The 20,853-nt window shown below is 45.2% G+C and overlaps 1 protein-coding gene across 1 annotated transcript in view; it reads right to left on the bottom strand.

Annotated features, from left to right (window-relative positions):
* Positions 1-681: 681 nt before the first annotated feature.
* Uso1 (USO1 vesicle transport factor) overlaps positions 682-20,853 on the bottom strand; it is a gene marked incomplete at its 5' end in the record, with an annotated part of 57,200 nt that continues 37,028 nt past the window's right edge. The window contains 11 exon segments of the mRNA XM_013502731.1: positions 682-1,630; positions 2,455-2,670; positions 4,085-4,192; positions 10,352-10,441; positions 11,233-11,396; positions 12,395-12,533; positions 15,811-15,932; positions 16,296-16,477; positions 16,614-16,732; positions 17,112-17,222; positions 20,743-20,763. Of these exon segments, the coding sequence (XP_013358185.1) occupies positions 1,538-1,630; positions 2,455-2,670; positions 4,085-4,192; positions 10,352-10,441; positions 11,233-11,396; positions 12,395-12,533; positions 15,811-15,932; positions 16,296-16,477; positions 16,614-16,732; positions 17,112-17,222; positions 20,743-20,763 (1,365 nt within the window).

Genomic DNA, 20,853 nt, shown 5'->3' with positions numbered 1-20,853 from the left:
CGCCGACACCCTCCCTTCCAACCCCCTCGCCTCGCGCGTCAGCCCGAAACACCGGCCCCACCGTGCTGCTCAGGACGGGGTCACTTTGGGGAGACCAGGTCACCGAAGTCCAGCGGGCCCTGTGAGCGCAGGGAGCTCTGGTGGCGACGGGCGGGACGCCGGGGGAGCGGTGGTGCAGCACTGACCTCTCTTTGAAAAGCTGTGGCCCTTCGTGGACCTCAGGCAGGCGATGGAACCCCCCATACACACACATACTCTCCGCCGCCATGCCTCGGTGCACAGCGCGGCCTGCCGCAGCCGCCTCCACTCCCGCAGCCGCTCCAAGCAGCTCCTGCGAGCCTGGCTCCTCGGCTCTAAGGGCTGAGGTTGCTTTTGATGTTCAGTTGCAGTTTCAGTGCGGCCCAGGGGGGCTCCTCCCGTCTCCACTTCTTCACCCTTTAGTAACAATACTCTCAAGCCGCACGCAGTGCACACGTGTACTTCCAGGGCTCCAGGAGGCTGAGGCAGGAGGAGTGCAGGCTTGAGTCCAGCTCGGGAAACGCTCAGCATTCTCTATCAAAGACTACAAAAAGAGGCTGGCCATGCAGCTCACTGTGAAAGCCCTAGATTTAAACCAAGTATCACAAAACAGAACGAAAAAAAAAAATCTTAAAATCTAAAACAAGGGAAACATGACCCAGATTAAGTGAACATAATCTATTTTTATTATGAAAACATTAAACTTTGACACATTGCTTTATTTGGCTTTTAAAAATCTATTTTCTGACTTAAACCTATTCAGCAAAAATGCCAATAAATTACTTACATAAATCATAGTCTGGGCCTCTTTAAAACTAAGAATATATGTTTTCTGATCATCTAACAATACTAAATCAGAGCTGAATGATCTGTTAATTTCTAATCTGTTTTCCATGTTTAGCTTACAAAGAAAACCAGCCACGCGCACACTGCAGCAAGTGCCTCGGCAGGCCCTCCACACTTCAGCGCCCAAGGGACGGGCCACGCTCCGTGCTGCAACGCCGTCCTGCTGGCGTGGGTGTCACAGCCCGGAGGGAGACGACACACTATCCCCGGCCAGCGCAGGCCAGCCCACCTCAAGTGACCGCCTTTCTTCCAGGAAATCATCACCGAAGAACGCAGACGCTGAATTTGGAAACGGTAATTCCAATCCAATACACATTAAACCCAATGTGTCAGTACTCGTGAGTCACAGAGCCTCAAAAGCAAGCAAGCAGTGCACTGACCAGGTGAGCCCCACTGGCACCACACGCCCTGAAATGCTGCCGCGTGCCGTCTCGGTGCTGCAAATTACCCTTTGGGATAGTTCAGACAAAATTAAATGAAACGTGTTCCGTATAAAGTTAGTTTTTAACAAGGATGGCAATATTTTTAAAAATACATCAGCAGTTTTATTAGTAAATGCGTTCCACTTGGTTTCTAAATCTTTATTTTCTGTGGAGGCAAACCCAACACCGGCTGACAACGCCACCTCCCAAAGTCATGACACAGATGTCCGCCATCCCCGGAGGGTTTAAGGCTAAATACTGAGGCCGGGGTCTTTGCCACTGTCTTCATTTTCATCATCCTCATCATCCTGGTCTCCAGACTCGAGTTCATCTTCTTCTTCAATCTAAAGGGAAAACATAGATTTTTCAACATTAGGAAAATGTGCTCATTTTTATCCCCACATATATATGTTCACATGTAGTATGCATGTTGATGAAGTCTGTTTTCTACCTTCTTACCCTCAAAATAAGACCTAGATAGAAAATAATCAGCCTTGAAAACTCTAAATTAGAGATCGAAAACACCAGCCCCGACCAGCCCGTCCTCGCCTCGCCGCCACAGCACTCTCGCTCGGGGGCGCCTCTGTAGGGCAGGGAAGGCAAACTCAGGTTGATGTGGGCTGGCAGCTTTGGTCAAATGCTGTATCTCCACCTGATCTTGACGTAATGCTCAGGGCTTCCTGATGAGTGGTTCTGCTCTCTACACACAAGTCGGAACCCAACATGGCAAAGGCGAGGGGACACTTGGGGGTGGGAGTGTTATCACAGGAGCAGTCAATTCACTTTCCAGTTCAAGGTCCAAAAGCGCAGCTTACAAGTGCTGGAAATGGAACTGAATCTGTATCTGGAATCTGTTCACTCATGAGTGAAAGAAATGTGGGTGCCACATTCACAGACCCACGTAACTACACCTGTAATAACTTTTCCAGGCTACACTAACGTTTTTTGGCTTTTTTTTTGAGGCAGGCTCTCACTATGTAGTTCAGCCTGGCCTTGAATTCACTGTGTGGCCCAGGCTGACATCAAATTCACAGTGATCCTCCTGCCTCAGCCTCCTGAATGCTAGGATTACAGGCATGTACCACCATGCCCCACTACACGAACATTTTTAAAAGTGCCTTTCAAAGAAACAGAATACACATTACTTCTGGAAATATTTCAAGCTTACTGGGTGACCAAGATCCTTGAGTTTTTTCTTCAGCGACAGTATTTTCTGGTCTTGATCAGCCAACAATACCAGGAGATCATCTTGCTCTTTTTTAGAATCTGTAATTTCCAACTCCAGCTTGTCTTTCTCATTTTGTAAAATGGCAATGGTGCTGTTAGAGGAATCCAGCTGCTCCTTCAGGGCAGTCCTTTCCTCAGACAAAACTTTAATTTCATTCTAGAAAAAGAAAAGTTAATACGTGAAGTTAGCACTCACTTTCCTTAAGTTTTTAACAAAAGCTTTTCTTCTATGATGAATGGCTGCACTTGTCAGATCCGAGGTGCTCGGGCACAGGAGCGGAGCTGGCTAGCACACCCCACAAGGAATGCTAGACCAGCATACTATTGGGGTGGCTATGTCAAAGTAGAGCTCATCCAAAAATTAGTTTCAGTCAGCTATTCCTCAAAAAAGAAAAAAAACCCACGAGATAAAAAAGGAATGTCAGTTCAGATTATCGGAGGAGCATAAATTTGGCACATACACAAGGCACACGTAGGATTCCCTCAGGACACGTCACAAAGGGAGCCCGGTAAGCATCAGAATTAGAACTTAAACCTCAAGTTTAAACAACAACAAAAAACCCAACTTCATCATATAAATTAAGTGGGAAAAGATAATAAATTCAAGGGCTGCAGAAGCAGCTCAATGGTAGTGTGCCCAGCATGCTGAGGGCCTGGGTTCGAGCCCCCGCAGTGTGGGGGGAGGGGGAGATTCCAAATAAAAATGAACGGTTTAAGAATGAAATAATCTCTAGTCGAGCACGGTGGCACAACCTATAATCCTGGCACTCTGGGAGCTGAGGCAGGAGGACTGCAAGTTTGAGCCCAGCCTGGGCAACTTGGAGGAAATGAAAAATAAAGGGGGCAGGGTGCAGATCAGTGCAAAAACCCTGGAGTCAATCCCCAGTATCCCAACAATCTCACCATGACCCCAAGACAATTACACATCATCATCTTTTTCCTTTTTTTTCTTCATCCCTTTCACTTTTTATTAATGTCACCACATTCCCTTCCTCAAGTTATTTATCCCGAAGTCTCTGTCATACAACAGGCTGCGGGCTTTGGTGTCCCCGTGTTCTCCAGCACTACGGGACGCCTACCTGGGGTTCAAACATTCAGCAAAACTGTACCCTTGTTTTGTTACTGTGATCAGACGATGGTGTTAATGAGAAGAGTTTAAATTTCAATACGTTTCACTTTCACAGTACATGAATACAAGTTCTTATTTTATACATTCGATTCCATTTGAAATACCATAGAATTTTACAACTTCCTTTGTAAACCAGGTATGACAGTGCGCACCCACAGTCCCAGTACTTACTTAGGGAGACTGAGGCAGGAAAATGGCTGTGAGTTCAAGGCCAGCCTGAACTACAGAGACCCTGTCTCTAAAAACCAAAAAAAGAAAAAAAGAAAAACTTCCTGTGTGCAATCTTTAAATATCAAGACAGGAATGGAAATGCCATGACATAAAGTAACCCCCATCTGTGTTCTTCATAAACCTACAATCTGGGCAACTCAATGAAATACACGCAGATCTCCTGGAGCTTATCTCCTGTTACAGGCACAAGGAAAGTCTCACGAGAGCCAACCTGCAGCTCCCTTGTCTCCTGCAGGAGGACTGACAGTCTCCCTTCCAGCTCAGCAGCGCTCGCGGCCGTGACAGCCTCACCCTCTCCTGGGACAGGAACCGATTTTGTCTGAAAATAGAAATTGGAAAAAACTATTTTTAAAGTTACAGACAACAGAACTCTCACGGTGTCGATTTAATCTTGTTGCTTTGAAATTCTACTCCAATAAGAGAAAAGAAGAACCCACATATACTTATGCACAACCAAGTTGCAGCCGCCGGGTGGGCGGCAGGCACAGCACCCGGGAAAGCAGGGCTGGGCCCCGCGCGGCAGGGCATGACCGTCATCACACACAGGTGAGGCGACTGAGCGACACAGCAGCCCGGGGGGCACAGACGCATTCCCAGAGATTGCCCTTCGCAGGTTCCTGAGGTTCAATCCGCGCGACCATCCCAGCCAGCTGGAAAGATCGAGCTGAACGCCACTAACTGGTACAAGGCAAGTGCTTTCTACGTGCCGCAGAGGCAGGGCGGAGGGAGGTTTCCAGGCTCCCCCAGCCCTGCTCCACACACCAGCGAGTGGGTGCCAGGGCAGCACAGACCTGTACACGAGGAAATGACTCAGAATGGGCAATGGGGAGAAGTTGAGAGTCTCGAGGAGCACGTGAGACAAAGCCTGAGTCACCTCGAAGAGAACGGAGGGAGAAATACAGACGCCGAGGGCTACTAAGGGCTCTGAAAAACTGACAGCTGCTGCCAGGCATTGTGGCACACGCCTATAATCCCAGCACTGACAAGGCTGAGGCAGGAGGATCCCCATGAGTTCAAGGCCAGCCAGAACTACATAGATCCTGTCCAAAAAGAAAAGAAAAAAAGAGCTGTAGGACGCTCTTGTGGTTTGGGACATCTGCACACACCTTCAAGAACAAAATATGGGTTCCAGGTGCCTCTGATGAAGTCTGAGAAGAAATGAGTTACGTTACTGGAGACCAGCTGACGAGCAGTTAGAGGACGCGCCGTTACCGCTCTGCCTCGGGTCTGCTGCAGCCGATGAACAGTAATCCACGATACCGTCACTGCCTTCAGGAGGGGGCGCACTTAGCCAATGCTCTGCTTTCTCCAACCACTCGTGCTTTTCTGTCTACAGGCGCTGCAGATTAGGAGCCTAACTGAGCCTAACACTGCCACTTCCCGAGGAACAAAAGACTAGAGCGGTAACACCGAATAGTATTAATTTCATCAAGGCAATGTCTACTCTCAGGAAAATGGAATTTTCCCCTTGTCACTATATCCTCTAAAGTCATCACTTCCAACTTTCAAAAGCTAACTAAAGAACGACTCTTGAATTCTGGGTCTGAAGCGGAACGTTAAAACACACGCCCTCACCTCCGCCCCTGCCTGGAACCCCCGGCAGGGCAACCCTAAGAGGGAGGGAAGAAGATGGGGGGCAGGCGGGTGCGGGGGCAGAGGGAGGAGCAGGCAGTAGGGAGCAGTGTGACTCGCAGCGTTCCCGGAGCGCTGGGCCGGGACCCGATTTACAAGCAGCCTGTACTGACCCAGAGCCCGAAACTGGCGCTCCAGAGTCCTCCAGAAGAGGTAAACACGGGGTCAAAAGCCGCAGGCCTCAGCTCTCTGCCCAAGCTCATTTGCTCCCTACTGTTCTCTTCTCCTGGCCGCAGACAGACGTCTGCTGGGTGGAGGGCCAAGCAGGACATCGGGGGACTCAGGGCCACCCAACGGGAGTGCGCAGGAGGACTGCAGTGGAAGTGGGTCATCGATGCGAAGTTCCCATTCACGCTCACCTCTGCAGTGCTTCTCTTCCCGGCCCCCAGTACAGACGGAAGAGCGGTTAGAACGGTGGGTCCTGACTTGGGCCACTCCTTCCCCGCGCCTGCCAGTGTCTGGAGATGGAGTGTGGGGCGGGCACGGTATGAAAACTCCTTTCACCTGTTCCCCTTCAAATCTCCATCTCATACATATCGCTTTTCTTTAATTGCTTTAATTGTTTTATTTTTCAGTCATCAAAGTGAGTTATACGATATTCACACAGTGATACTGTGGGATGTGATTTTTTTCTTTATATAGTATTTTATGATATACAGTATATTAAAACAAGTCTATACTAAAATATAAACAAAAAATCATTAAAATATATTTTTAACAATCTAAAATCTGTAAAAGAAAATTGGAAAGTAAAAAACTCAGGGGGACGTGGGTCTCTGACCTGTCTGAGGAGATCGAGGGTCTCCTGGACCTCCTCCTTACAATCCCCAGCCAATACATCAGGCCCCCTTTCAGCTGCAGATGTGCAGGAGGCTAGGAACCACGCAAAAGAACAGTGTGCTTTAAAAGAGGAAGGGATCACGCTGGAAAGGTTAGTCTCCCACCAGAACCAAGCCGGGACTGTGATACTAGCGGGGTGACACTCGGACTGGGATAGTACTCGTCAGAGTGACGTCTGACTGCTAACTGCTCCTACCAGGGAAATGACTGTTACCATAAATACACTGATACAGATTCATCTTCCAGGCAGGGAGAAGCACTAGGCAGACATCATTTCATCTGTCAATCAGCCCCAGATACTCAGCGCAAGCTACAAGAACTTCAGATGGGCCCACAGACACTGATGGTGCAATTGCTGGGCAAGCCTTTCCTGTGTTTAACCAGCGAGACTCACAGGAGGGACAGAAGAGAAAGGCTAAGCTTACAGCTGTCGCATCTGGCAATGGTTTAAGCCACCCAGGTCATGTAGGAAAAACCCGAGGACAACTGAGGTTCCTGTTTCTAGGGGAAGAAGACTGCGACCTGGGCACGTGACGTCCCCCAGGTTCTGCCTGGAGCCCGGTCCGAGTGCGCGGGAGCCAGTGTGCCTGACTCACGGCGCTGGCGGGCACCGTCCCTGCCCCGGGGCAGGGGCCAGGCAGCCAGAGCCTCATTTCCTGCTCTGACACCACACAGGCCCAGGGAAACCTGTAGTGGCCCTGTCCACAGACATCACCTTCTCTTCTGAGGAACCCTGGATACTTAGGGTGAGCCAATTCCATGACTCCATTGTGTTCTGACTTACTTCTTGTGAAAACCTTCTTCTTGATCTATAACTACGGTTGGGGTCAAAGGGACCCCAATCAGAGATTCTCTGTAGCTGTACTAACAGAAGAACCTGCAAAGTACAGGTCAGAGCTATTCTGGACACCAAAAGTTACTTGTGTTTAAGAGAGGAATGGCTCACTATGAGGCCGTGCTCTTGGGCTCCTCTGAGGTTATTATAAAAACCGGCACTACTGTCAACCCTGATTCTCGGATGCCTCCAGGCCCACAAGTTAGCCATGCCTGTGAACAAGTGCCGCACGCAGGCCGGACATCAGCCGCCGGCCCTCCAGATCCCTGAGGTACGGCTCACTGATGGAGCGGCTTCGTCCATCATCTATGAAGCACAGAACTCCTTCGCCTGGAGGCAGTCCATCTTCCCTACGAGGTCACAGTCACGCACTAGAAAGGGCACCAGGGAGACATGTCTGAAGTCTCCTTGGGAAATCAAAAGGCTGCTAGGGAAGCTGGCCTTATTCCCTGCTCCTGAGGAGCCATCAAACGAGTCTGCGCTCCACAGGAAGACGAATGGGCCTCGGGACGAGGGGCAATTAAAAAGGGACTCTGGTGGTGTTTAGAAAACACACTGGTCCCTCCCCAAGGGACACGGTGGAAGGCAGTGAAACACTTCACGATTCCTTCTATGTGGGAAGAGGTGCTAACTGGAAACGGTCACTCAGGTTTTCACAGGACTTGCACTAGCAGCAAGCACCCGACAGGCCTGCAAGGCCTGCCCACTCCGTGCCCACGATCACCCGGGCAAGCCCCAACCACCTCCTGTATGAGAACCTGTGCGGGGGAGGGGTCACCCCCGGGGCAGGACTGGCAACTAGACTTCACCGGTGTCCCACCGTGTGGAATATTTACACAGATGTTGGTCCTAGTTGACACCTTTACAGCCCATCCTACCCACTCAGAAAAGGTTGCCAGGGTAGTCAAGGTGCTTCTTAAGGAAATCATCCCCAGATTTAGAATACCCTCGTCTCTCCAGAGTGAGAATGGACCTTTTACCTCCCGAATAATTCAGGACGGCAAAGGCTTTAGGAATAAAGTGACACCTCCACTCCAGTCCGGCCTCAATCTTCTAGAAAGGCAGAGGGAGGCAACCAGGTTCTAAAGCGAGCTCTGGCAAAACTCTGCCAAGAGACGTCGGAGTCCTGGCCCCAAGCGCCACAAGAAGCACTCATGAGTGTTTGTAACACGCCCAAAACTGGGCTACGTCTGAGCCCATTTGAGATGTTACACAGAAGGTCATTTCTGTCCTCATACGACAGCAGAACCCAGAGACCAGAAGGATCTCACAATACCTCTAATCAAAGCCAAGAACACAGGCTGTCCAAATGTGTGGGGGCAGAGTCCTGCCAGCTCCTGGCACAAGGGGACACCTACTATCTGTCCTGGAGACCCAGTGCTTGTAAAAACTTGAAGAGGGCACACCTGCTGATCAATTAAAGCCAGAACGGAAGGGCTCATTCTCAGTGATCCTTGCCACACTCACTGCGGTAAAGGCGGCAGGAACAGATAGTCGGATCCATCTTTTTAGAACAAAGCCAATCCGAGGCCGGGGAGACAGCTCAGCGGCACGGCGCCTGCCTGGCAAGTTCAAGGTCCTGAGTTCAATTCCCAACACCAAAAAAAAGAAGCTAGTCCCACCTGAACTGTCTGAAAACAAGACCACCCAAAAGGAGAAGGCTACTCCTGTGAACCTCTGGAAGACAGGTTTCTTGTCAAAAAGCAAGACTTCAGTGCTGCTATAGTAAGCATGGAAATCTGACCTGCACCTCATATTTGGGCTAATGATGAAGTTTTTTCCTCCTGTCAGACGGGCAGCTCAATGGTCATTAACTCCCCCTCTCCTCCCTTTCCTTCTTTGTTTTTCTTGAGGCAGCGTCTCACTATGTAGTTCAGGCTGCCCTTGAACTAGCAACCTAGGCTGACCTCAAACTACTTGCATCAATCCTCCACCCTCAGCCTCTCTCTCATCGTTGTCTGACAAGTTTTTCTTTCATCAATTCAACTAGCGAGTCACAGCACCCCAAGGTACTTGGAGAGCATATAACCCCGGAAGGTAGAGTCTACAGCCCCTTCCAGTTTGAAGAAGCTACAGAAGGCAGAGCCCTCCGCTCCCTCAGCACCCCAGAAAGAATTACGGGGATTTATGTCTCTGGGGAGGGGGAAATAAGACAGGAGAGTAGGGCGTGGCAAAGCTGGCTGGGGAGCAGGCGTGACCTGTTAACAACAAGCTCCCAGAACACACGCACAGAACAGTTCCCAAAGCTTTGCATACGGACTTCCTGTGAGAACTCAAGCGGGTTTTCAACAGGACAGCTGAGACCTGACATCAGCCTGAAGTGTGGGGTCCCTGCACACTTGTACCTTCATATTTGCAGCTTATAAATACAGTAAGGCCCCAAGTTACAAATATTCGAGTTGCAAACTTGCACAGACACTAAGAGACCTCGCATTACAAACATTCAGAGATGTGAACACATCACGGAAGTAGCGCAGGGCTGGACACTGTCACAGCTGTGCTGCTGTGCGCTTGCTGTGCGGGGCAACAGTGTGCAGTGCAGTGCTCAACCAGCCCAGGTCGTCTGGCAGCAGAGGAAAAGCAGTGGTGCTGGGGGCGCTGTGAGGAAGCCCGAAGCAATACACAGTGTACCTTCGTGTCGGAGTCTGTAAGGCTCCCTGTGGCCCACCCACCCATGAATCCAACTTAATGACTGTTCTCCTGGAAGGGAACTCGTTCTTAAGTAGCGGACCTACTGTATACAGTATTTAAAGTTCTCCTTGTTTTTCATAGCAATCTATAGATAACCGCGGTGAGATGCTAGGAAGTATTACCAGGAACAGCAATGGCTAGGCAGTGTGCATGCCTGCAATCCCAGTACTCAGGACAGTGAGGCAGGAGGATCGCAAGGCCAGCCTGGCTGCACAGGGAAACTCCATCTCAAAAGCAAGCAAGCAAAACAACAAACAGAAACAACACCAAATGAAACACCAAAAAAAAAAAAGAAACCCAGACGAAATATCATCACTGTATAATTAAAAACAGCCTCTGGATTTCCAAATGACTGTCTTAACTACTAGATTTAGCTCACTCCTGATAAAGTAGTTCGGATTAATGAAACTGCAGGGGTGCTACTCTTATCTACTGTAATTAAAACAAGACCACACAGTGCAGATCAAGCTGGAAAGTTACCTGCTTTAGTTCTGCAACCTGTTCAGCGTCTCTAGCTGAAGCTGCTGTTGTAGACGGTTCGTGCACACCAGAAGCTGCCTTGGATGACTTCTGAAAGTAAGACAGAAATAAACCATGAAATAAGTTCAGTCTACAGAGAAGGAAAAAACACCAGAGCACAACTGTACCCACGTAAGCTGTATTTTATGAGTGCTTATCATAAACTTTCACATCAGCATTTTCATCTTTATATGCAAGGTAAGATTTCTTTTTTTGAGACAGGGTTTCTCTATGCAGTTCAGGCTGGCCTTGAGCTCACTTTGTAACCCAGGCTGGTCTTGATCTCGCAATGATCCTCCTGCCTCAGCCTCCCAAGGGCTGGGATTACAGGCATGTGCCACCACGCCCGGTAAGGTAAGATTTCAACATGGCATATATTATCTACCACTTTTCCAGAGTTCATTAACTTACACTTATTCCAAGAAATTCATTAAACTTATGCAGGGAGATGGTATTTACTGAGCCGTTTCCATGTATGAAAGAGCATCCCAAGTAAGTCTCATGAGGACAAGGCAGACATTACCCAACTCCCAGTACAGGACCCAAGTTTACAGAGGTCCTCTATGGAGTCTGAATGCAGGCAGCTAGGACGCATTAAAGATCAGCCTAACTCCAAAGCACATACTCCAAGATTTAATCTATGCTTCCCTGTCGGTGTGCTCTAGCACAACAAACAAGGCTGGGATGCAGCACAGAGGTGGACAGCTTGCTCAGCACGCACACGGCCCTGGGTGCCATCATCAGCACCCCCAAACCAACAATCAAACAAAACTGTAACAGAAAAACAAGACAACGAGTATTACTCTTCCCCTTGTACTTAAATTTTTTTAGCATTTACTTACCAAGTTTTCAATCAAAGAGTCTTTTTCAGCCAGCTGGCTTTGTAAAAGTTCCTGATTACTTTTTAGCTCTTCTATCTCTTCCCTCAGCCTACTGAGTTCTTCTGGCTGAACGCCGTTCACCTGAGCCCCATCGTTGGCAGACCCTTGATGCTGACTGTCTTTTCCTGTTAAAGGTTCATAAAATTTAGAAGATCAGCATTAAACATAAGATTTTAATTTCTAAAGTAGAAAACTTAAATATAATATAAGCATAAGATTCCAATAGCTCCCTCCTAGCTCCGTTTCTCTGGCAGCACTGTGCAATCATGTTTCATCTCTGCAGAACTCTGTCTCCATAAAACAGAGAACCGACACATTATCCAGCGTTTCTGAGAGGAAATCAGCATGGTCTTAGCCACTGGGTGGCTCGTGTTCTAGAGTTAATTATAATAGTTTCAATTCCAGTTCTCTTAGGGATTGTAAGAGAACGTAAAATTCCTTTTACAAAGGAGTAGCTTTGTGCTGAAGTCACTGATAAATTATTGGCATAAAGGAAGAAAAAGAAAATCTTGTCATCATCATATAAATAAAACAAATGCAGTACTTCTAAGTAACCAATATTCCAATCAGTATTAGCGCTACAGGAAGATACTATTTACAAATATGTGATCTCCTACTATTTGCCAGAGATGGAACTACAATTTATATGTATTTACGTCATTTAATTCTCTGATGACACAGATATTATCTCCGTTTTGCAGATGAGGAAACTGAAAGATTAGATTACTGCCAACTGGCTACATATTATAATCACTAGGGGAGCCTGTTAGAGTTACCAGTGCCCACACCACCCCATACTAATAACATCAGAAGCTCAGGTGGGGTCTCAGTGAGGGCCAACAATCAGTGGGTCAGATAATCAAACAGGAAGCAAGGTGCTTGGACTTAAATTTAAAGATCAGCCTTCATTTCTCTTAACTACCAAACCAGTTATTAAAAACTTTTATTATTAATACTGTGTGCCATACTAATTCATTGAGGGGAGTTGGTTCATGTACACACGAACTGTTCTACTTTAAACTCTGATTTATTTGTCTGTCACAATGAGTCCACAAAAAGAATCTGTCTGACTTGTCCCCGGAGAGTGGCCGGGCACCCAACACCAGTGACTAGTGAAACCTACCCCGTTGGACTTTCAGAAGGTTGTACTGATCCTTCTGCTGCTGAATCTGAGAAGCCTGCTGTGTGACTGCTGTCTGCAACTGCTCGTTTTGACATTTTAATGTAGAAACCTGGTGCTTTAGTTCCTCTAGTTGTAGATCCTATGTAACAAAACATTATTCAAGTATTTTTAATTGACAGTAATTGGCATTAAGTAAATGAACAATTAAAAATATTGAGATTAGGGGTCAGTGTGTAAAAGTACTTGGAAGTTTTAATCTCATTCAGTAACTGGGCAGGAATATATTAATATATGCACTAAAGCCAACTGACCTGCAGCACAACTGTGACATACCAGTCAGCAGGGTCCCATTAATAAGTACCGTGGCACATAGCCTATGGCCTCACTGCAATCATGGGGGAGACCAGAGAAAACCTCCACTTTATGGCTGTGAACCATTTAATAAATTCATAACCAACTACTTAAGAAACAGTATATGCATAAGTATTATTTTCAACAATAACAGAACAATCACAGAACAATGAAGACAATCACAAAACATTCAGAAGTTTGAAAAAAATGCTTCCAATTTTCACCACTGTAATACAATAACTGAAATTTGATGTCTTTATTTCCTTCCAATTTTTTTCAGCTCATGTTTTTAAACTTGTCATAATAAGTCCATATATAATTTTTTTCACATTTAATTTACTTACTATTCTGGCCATAAATTTTCCATACTGCCAAGCAGTAGTTTTTCTGATCTTGACTTCTCATGCTTGCTTCTATCTGATCAAGTACATCAATGTAATCTATGTTAAATGTTTTTAACCTTGAAGTTGCTTTCTATTTTTCAAAATGATAATATCATTACAAGGGATGGGTCCTGAGAGGATGAATGGGGGGAAGCTGTGCACAAGAGCTTACTTCATATGTTTTCCTGAATTTGGAGCATTTCCTTAGAATGAATTCTCAAATGTCACTCAAAACATACAAACGTTTTATAGCTCTAAATGCTTGTTGCCTAAGCCAACTAGTATTTCAAGTGGTAAGAACATCTACACTCAACATTTTTAAAGATAAGTTATTGTAGTAATTACGACTCGAAACATCGCACTTATCAACTGGAAGCGACTGTATCTGTACCAAGACACAGACCAACCAGCGTGGGCAGTTCAATAATTCAAATTTTGGTGAGTCGAAGATGATTCTTTTTCATTTGCTTGTAAATTGAGAAGCTGAGCATGAATGCTGTATGTATGAAGTTTCCATGCCTTCTTCAAATTTAACCTTAGTGACACAGATTGTAGGGAAGGGAATGACACACAGAGAAGGGGCGCACCTGCTCCGCGTGGACTTGCCACCTGCACGGTTTTATGGTATGGGAATATTAATGACGTCAGTAATCTCACTTTCCAGAAAATACAACATTTTCTTAGAATCTGAATTAAGATGTACACTGTAAGAAACTGGGCAGGTGTGGCGGTACACAGCTGTAATCCCAGCACTCTAGGAAGGCGAGACAGGAGGATCTCAAATTTGAGCCCAACCAGGGCAACTTGGCAATGGAGTGAGACTCCATCTCGAAATTAAACAAAGTAACAAGAAGTGCAGTGTGAAGGCCCTGAGTTCACAGTTCAGTCCCCAGGACCAGGAAAAAGACAAACACTAAATGAGAGCAAAACCCAAGAAACACATTTTAGAGAACATAATGGAAGTTAAGGGGCTCAATACACTGCAAGTAAGGGAACTTCACACGCACCCTGACAAGAAAGTATCAGCTGCTGATTCCGAGCATGTAGTTTCAACTTAACTTAGTGCCCCTTCTAATAAATCAACTTCCTCTCTTATACAGTCTGAGTATCACCTGTTTTGTTACCCAAGACAAAAATCCAGGGGTCTGACCCAGCCTCTTCTGCACCCTCACACCTGCATCCAAACCTCACCAAGTCCTCCAAGGTTTATCGTCTTTGGCCTCCATGCTGCTCACATATGGGCCCTGCAAACTACCTGGTGTGAGCTCGGTCCGCCCAACGCACGTGGGCATGTGACCTACCCCAATTTCTGAGAGACCCGGGCAAGCTTCAATTCTCTAAGCCTCATGTTCCCCCTTTATTCTAAACTGAAGGTATTAAGTACATCATAAGGGGTGTTGTGAAAATTACGTGAAAAGTGATTAAAACGTGCTGAGTAAGCTTGCAGGACCCAGTAAACCGAAGTGGAGAGGCACTGTCACCAACCTCGTGACCACCACTGCCCAATTTCCTCCGCTCCCTACCACAGCGCCTCCGTCCTGGCTCCCTGCTCTAGACTCGCCCCTCGAGCTCCTCCCGTACCAGGCAGGGAAGCGCCCCACACTCCTGCCAGCACCACCACTGGACTCGTGCCGCGTCGTCCCCCTTCCCGCCCTCGGTGCTCCTGTGCACAGCTGCTCCCATGCACCCTCTCAGGACTCTGTCTCCGTTCTCTGCGATCCCCGCCCCCACGCAGCTGCACCGGGCGCCTTCCCCTCAGGGCTGCCACCTCTGGTTATCACTGTCACTACACCTACTCCGCGTAGGACGCGCGAGGTGACCAAACACACGGGGACGCTGAAATTAAAGTAAGTTACAGTAAAAGCTGCACTGCCACTCACCCCCTCAGAATCCTGCCCCTTGCTTCCAACGCTTATCATCCCATCATTGCCGCCACTTCCTGAAGCAGTCCTGAGGTCCTCTTTCACAGCTTTAGAAGCTTTGATCAAAGCTACAGTGCCTGCTGCTGCTGCTATCATCCAAGAGAAAGGGGGCGCATGAGAACACCACGGGATGTTCTCATCTACCTCACTCACTGGGTCTGACACCACGCAGCTTCCAGCTCTGCCTCAAAGTCAAAATGACCGTGAAAGTGAAATTCTGAATCCATTCAGGACACCGAGGCGGCCACGACAGTGCAACCAAAGACACAAAAGAGGTCTTCCAGGACTGCGTTAGAACGTGGCAAGGACAGAGTGTGTTTGAAGTGAGGAGGATGACGTGGAGAAGGTTAATGGCAACGTGTCTTTTACTGCAACACGCTGTAAAATAAGCCCTCACCATCTTTTTCTTTTTTCGGTACGGGAGTCAAACGCAGGACCTTGCGCTTCCCAGGCAGGCGCTGTGCGCTGACCATACCCCCGGCCCTCATCACCTTTTTCAATCACGCCTACGTGCTACAGTCACTTATGTATAGGGGCGTGCCCCCTGAACTGATCCGGGAGCACGGCTGGCTCACGCTCTTACCCACGACATCCTGCGTGGCGCTTGGCACGTATTAGGTACTCAGTCTGTCGAATATTCAGATGCTTTTGAACACAGCAAGTTTTGCTTTCTGCACCTGCTTGCATTTGAAATGCGAGGAAGAGTCTTCCTTAAAGTGCAAAGTGTCTCTCAACAAAAGCACTTCTTGTCAGTACTTACTTGCTCTCGAATCATATTTTTGTAGTGAGTCACGATACTGTCGTGCTGTTCTAATGTTTTCTTTACCTCTTCCTCTTTTTTATCTTCCTCACTGGACTTATAAATGGCCTTAGTGATGACACCTGTAAAAGAAAGCTTATTTAGAATCTGTTTTAAAGTTCTGTTTGTTTTTGTTGTTCTGGGGATCAAACCCAAAGCCTCGAGCCTGCTAAGCCTATGCTACGCCACTGAGCTATCTCCCAGCCCTGTTTGAAACATTCTAAACTCTATTTTATTATTAAGACTTAATGAGTAAAAACAGCTAGCCTAACTCCATGACAGGTAAGCAACACCCTTTCCAATCTTACAGCAGTCCAAAGGTTCTCAATGGGCTACAGATTGAGGGGTCGGGGAAAAATCTATGATTAGCGTTATGAGACAATCTCCATGTACCCAGAACCACAGTTACTTTTTAATGCGTACCGGCATGAACCTTCTTGCGTTACCTTCAAGTTCTTTCACCAGCTTTGTGAATTCATGATCAAATATCATGTACTCTGGACTGGGAAAGTTTGGCTGGGGTTTCTGTGATGCTCGGGAGTATAATTCATGTTTGCTAATAAATCCGAGCTTCTCTATGAAATTCTCTTTGCCAATCCTCTTCTCTATCAGCTGCTTCAGTTTCTCTCTAGAGATAAACATACTGAGATGGTTAAAATAACAACACACACGCCTAACGGGACAGAACAGCTTGACCTCATTGTACTTTGGAAGAGAAATGCGCCTCCCCCGCCCGATGCCACTAGTCGTCCACCCTTACTTACTTCAGGTAGGTCTCAAGCGAGTTGTCGTTGAAGTATATGGAAATTCCCAGCAGAAGGGCACATAAGCCTTGCACCAACTGCTCTTCTTCCCCCAGATTTTCTGCAATCTGTCCCGTAAGCTGAAATCTTTGTTAAGGAGGCCAGTGATGCAAAACATCTGGAATACTTCATCTTGCAATTTGAACGTAACATATATTTCATGTAAGATTTCCTACAATAAATTCTGTAGTATTCCAAGCTAGTATTACTCATCGTGCATCTCTCTCTCTGTCTCTCTCTCTCTCACACACACACACACACACACACACACACACAGGAGCGCGCACGCAGGCGGCACTTAAGCGAGTATTATGAGAACCGTAAGTATAAAACGCTGAAACACAAAGAAGATGGTAGAGGATATAAACATTCTGGGTCTAGAACTACTTCTAATTGGAACAGAAACTGAACTGGTAGGAGCCAATGCTTACATGCATGTCACCAAAATACAAAGGATACAAATGGAACATTGGCTGTGTTGTGAAGAAAATGTGTCACTGCGATGGGACAGTTGCTTAACCAGGTACAAAGCAACATTAACAACCCAACTCTCGTCTGTATTTTGCTTCCCTGCAATAGAGAAGTTGACAGAACTTTTCTTCCAATCATTTATTTTTTTAAAATTTAGAGTTGCCCTGAGATCCCTTCACATTTGCATGAAAAGAATGTTAACATCTCGTAAGAAATGTGTCAGGAAGCCCAATTTAAAAAATGGAACAAGAAGATACTCTCTCACATCCGCCCAAGGCCACACTTCCCAGAATCAAACAGTGCAGAAATGAGAATTGATTCACGTTCGTCAGCATGCACTGGATTACTTAAAACACTGTTAGTAGAAAAAGGCTGAAGGTTTAACTAGGAAAACATCATAATATGGAGGCTTCAAAAAGATCTAATCCTACTGAGGTACATAAACTTGTATATCAGAATGTTTAAGGCAAGTTCTTGATAAAAGAAAAAATTTAAACCATTAAAAAAAAAATCTCCTGAACCATTTAGTCAAATTCCTTGATAATATATTCTCAAATAAGAAAATTAAAAAGCAATGCTACAAACTCAGTGATAAGCCAGATAATAAGAAATCACAAACATCAAAGGAGAAAAATATTACTAAGTTCCTTGAATCACACTATTCTGTCTAGTACATTTAAAAAATATTGAAAATTAGCATGTCTAGAAAAATTAGTTTTCTAAATTTTAATATAACATATTTATGCCCCCTACAATGAAAATTCTCTTAATTCATAACACTGCCTCTGCCCATATATATATACACACACACACATATATATACACATACATATATCTATCTCCCCCAGGAAAAACAAGCCTTGCTTGAAATAATACAGTATAGTCAAAATCAGCATAGTAATGTGTCACCTTGGGGCAAGTTTTCAGGAAATATCCAAAAGATTACTATTTAAATATCTAGACAAGCAGTGAATTTATATATCATCACGTTTTAAAAGGTTTCTACTAGACAGGTAAATTTCACAAACCTTGGTAACAACATCTTGTTCTTTCCATAATCTATTTGCAGGTATATGTAATAGTGAGCTGAATAAATTCACACTGGATTCCTTCAAACGACTGGCTACGCAAACTTTAACATGAATTTAGTTTTTACATGATACATTCATTTCTGCTTCTTCCTCACCTCTGTCGTTACTATGCTAAGAATATGTCTTCATGTTACTCATGCAAATTGAAACATAAAAATATACAGTCATTCCTGGTTTACTTTCTTTTGTTATTTGGTTTTTTTGAGGCAGGCTTTCACTAGGTTTGAGGCCATCCTCCTGCCTCAGCCTCCCGCCGATGCCTCCTGGGTGCTGGGATTACAGGTGTGTACTACCATGTCCAGCTATATAATCTTTTGTGACTATATGCTGTAGAAAACTTACAGATATTCAAGTTAAAAACTACTGTTTTATTGATCTCCTGGTTATATAAAAAAAGCTTATTGCTTAGAATAACCATTTGTAGCTACCAACTAAACTATAGAGAATCATTTTGAATACACAAAAACAATCCAGATGAAAATTCCAAAAGTTTTTGTTTGTTTGTTTTTGTTGTTGGGGTTTTTTTGTTTGTTTTTGGTGCTAGGCATTACACCTAGGGTCTTGCACCTGCTAAGCATGCTCTTTACCACTGAGGTATATCCTCTATCTTAAAACATTTTTCCTCTTTTCCCAGAACCAAACAATATGGCTCTCAAAATCAACTAGAAAAGCAGAAAATAAAGGATACTGCAAAAAAATGGACAGGAGAAATGGACTCATTTATAAAATGGGAATTCAGTGTATAAAAAAGGTATCATATGAACATCCAAGTGTTACAAATAAATGATACCACATACACCGATGTGCTATAGTAAAAACTGTCAGAGTAGCCTGGCACGGTGGTACATGCTTACAGTCCCAGCTACTCAGGGACTGAGGCAGAGGACTGCTTATGCCCATGAGTTCCAGGCCTGCCTGGGCAACAGAGTGAGACTCTTGTCTCAAAAATAAAGAAATAAATAAAACTGAAATATAACCAAGACTTGGATCAACTAGACTGCTATCCAGAAAAACAATCAGTGGATCCGTATCTTCTATGGTTTGTTGAAAACACTGGGGGAGTTAAACAACAAAAAATGAAAAGGAAAGGGGCTGGGATGTAGCTCAGTGCACAGCTCCTGCCTGGCAAGTGTGAGGTCGTGAGTTCAACTCCGGGTACCAAAAAAAAGAAAGGAAAAAAAAATCAAAACATGAAAATGAAAATCATGGGACGAAAATATTGTACATTTCTTAAGATCTTAAAGTAGGAAGGCCTTTCCATGTATCATTTAAAATGCAGAAGCCATAGGAAAAAAGTCTGAGGGAACACTCAGGTCACAAGAACAGACACACCAGGAAAAGCTATCTGTAACTCACCAAAGACAAAGGTTAAAATTCGTAACTACAAAGTAACCAAAGAATAGAAAGTGCCCTCCCCATCTGCAGGGTGTGTGAACCATGAAGGAAATTGGGAAAAGAAAGGGAGGCTGAAACTGCAATTTGAGAGCACTGAGGGTTTAATTATTAAAAACCACAGGTTTGACAGGATGAAAGGAAAATACCGGAGGCTGAATCATCTAATCTTCGATATAAACTATTATTTTAACATTATATTTTAAAAATAAAATCCCTCTCATTCCTAATACGTACACGTCAAGTTTAATATTTTGTATTGTGAATAAAAATATAAAAATCTGACATTTAAACTTCCAGTTAAGCATTTTAAACTTCTAGTCTAAAAGCACTAAAATGAGATTCTGGCACAGTAGGATCAGATTCCTTTTCTAACGGTAGCCTCCGGGGATTGAGACTTCCCGAGAAAGGGGACAGTACGTTTTCTTGGATGATGAAATGTGTGCTCACACATGAAGATCCAGTTCCTAACAGGACTGAAAGTACCTCCCGCACTGAACAACGACATACGCCTCAGCATAACATGGGAATTAAGAGACATGCATTTTTGCCAAGTGCTCCAAAACAACAAAACAAAAAACCAAACCAAACACAAGTAACACGTTCCTCTAATACAGCAAAAATCAATCCCCCAGTAGTAACTGTAGCATGTGGAATATATCAAGCATAGTCCATAATATTTAATTTAAAACCTTTAAATTACAAAACTTATACTTACTATGGGATATTTGAAACACATTAATAGAAAAGTGACACAATCCTTCCTATACTTATTAACTACAGGCAAAATTCTTAACCCTAAATTTTACTTCCTTTGAAATGGTTTCAGAGAAATCAAGAAGCAAGCTGGGGAAACCCACAAAAAACCCAAACCAAGGAATCCAGAGAGTACAAGCACCCCAGGAGGAAGCACAAGTTTACAGCCTCAGATTCTCCTCCCCCAAGGGCTTAGGAACACCACCGCAAATCCCACGGGAACCTGGACAGCCACTTAGGACAGAGATATACTTACACAGGAAAGTGTGAGTAGAATGTAACTTCAAACAAGCAGTTAAAAAACAATCAGCAAAACCCAAGACAGAGAAAAAGCCCTGCCGTGAGAGAAAAAGGCCTAGGCTTGGTCAAGCAATACATACCCGTCTGTCGATCTTATCACCCTGCAAATTATACATCGACAATTATTCATAAGTACTACTACTTTAGAAAAATCCAACTCTAGAAAATCCCTCAAACACTTATTTGCAGGC

This window comes from Chinchilla lanigera, unplaced genomic scaffold (genome assembly GCF_000276665.1).
Source record: "Chinchilla lanigera isolate Chin_1 unplaced genomic scaffold, ChiLan1.0 scaffold00073, whole genome shotgun sequence".
In the NCBI taxonomy this organism is placed as follows: domain Eukaryota; kingdom Metazoa; phylum Chordata; class Mammalia; order Rodentia; family Chinchillidae; genus Chinchilla; species Chinchilla lanigera.
The sequence above is the reverse complement of the archived record's forward strand: the minus strand, read 5'-3'. Positions and strand labels throughout refer to the sequence as shown.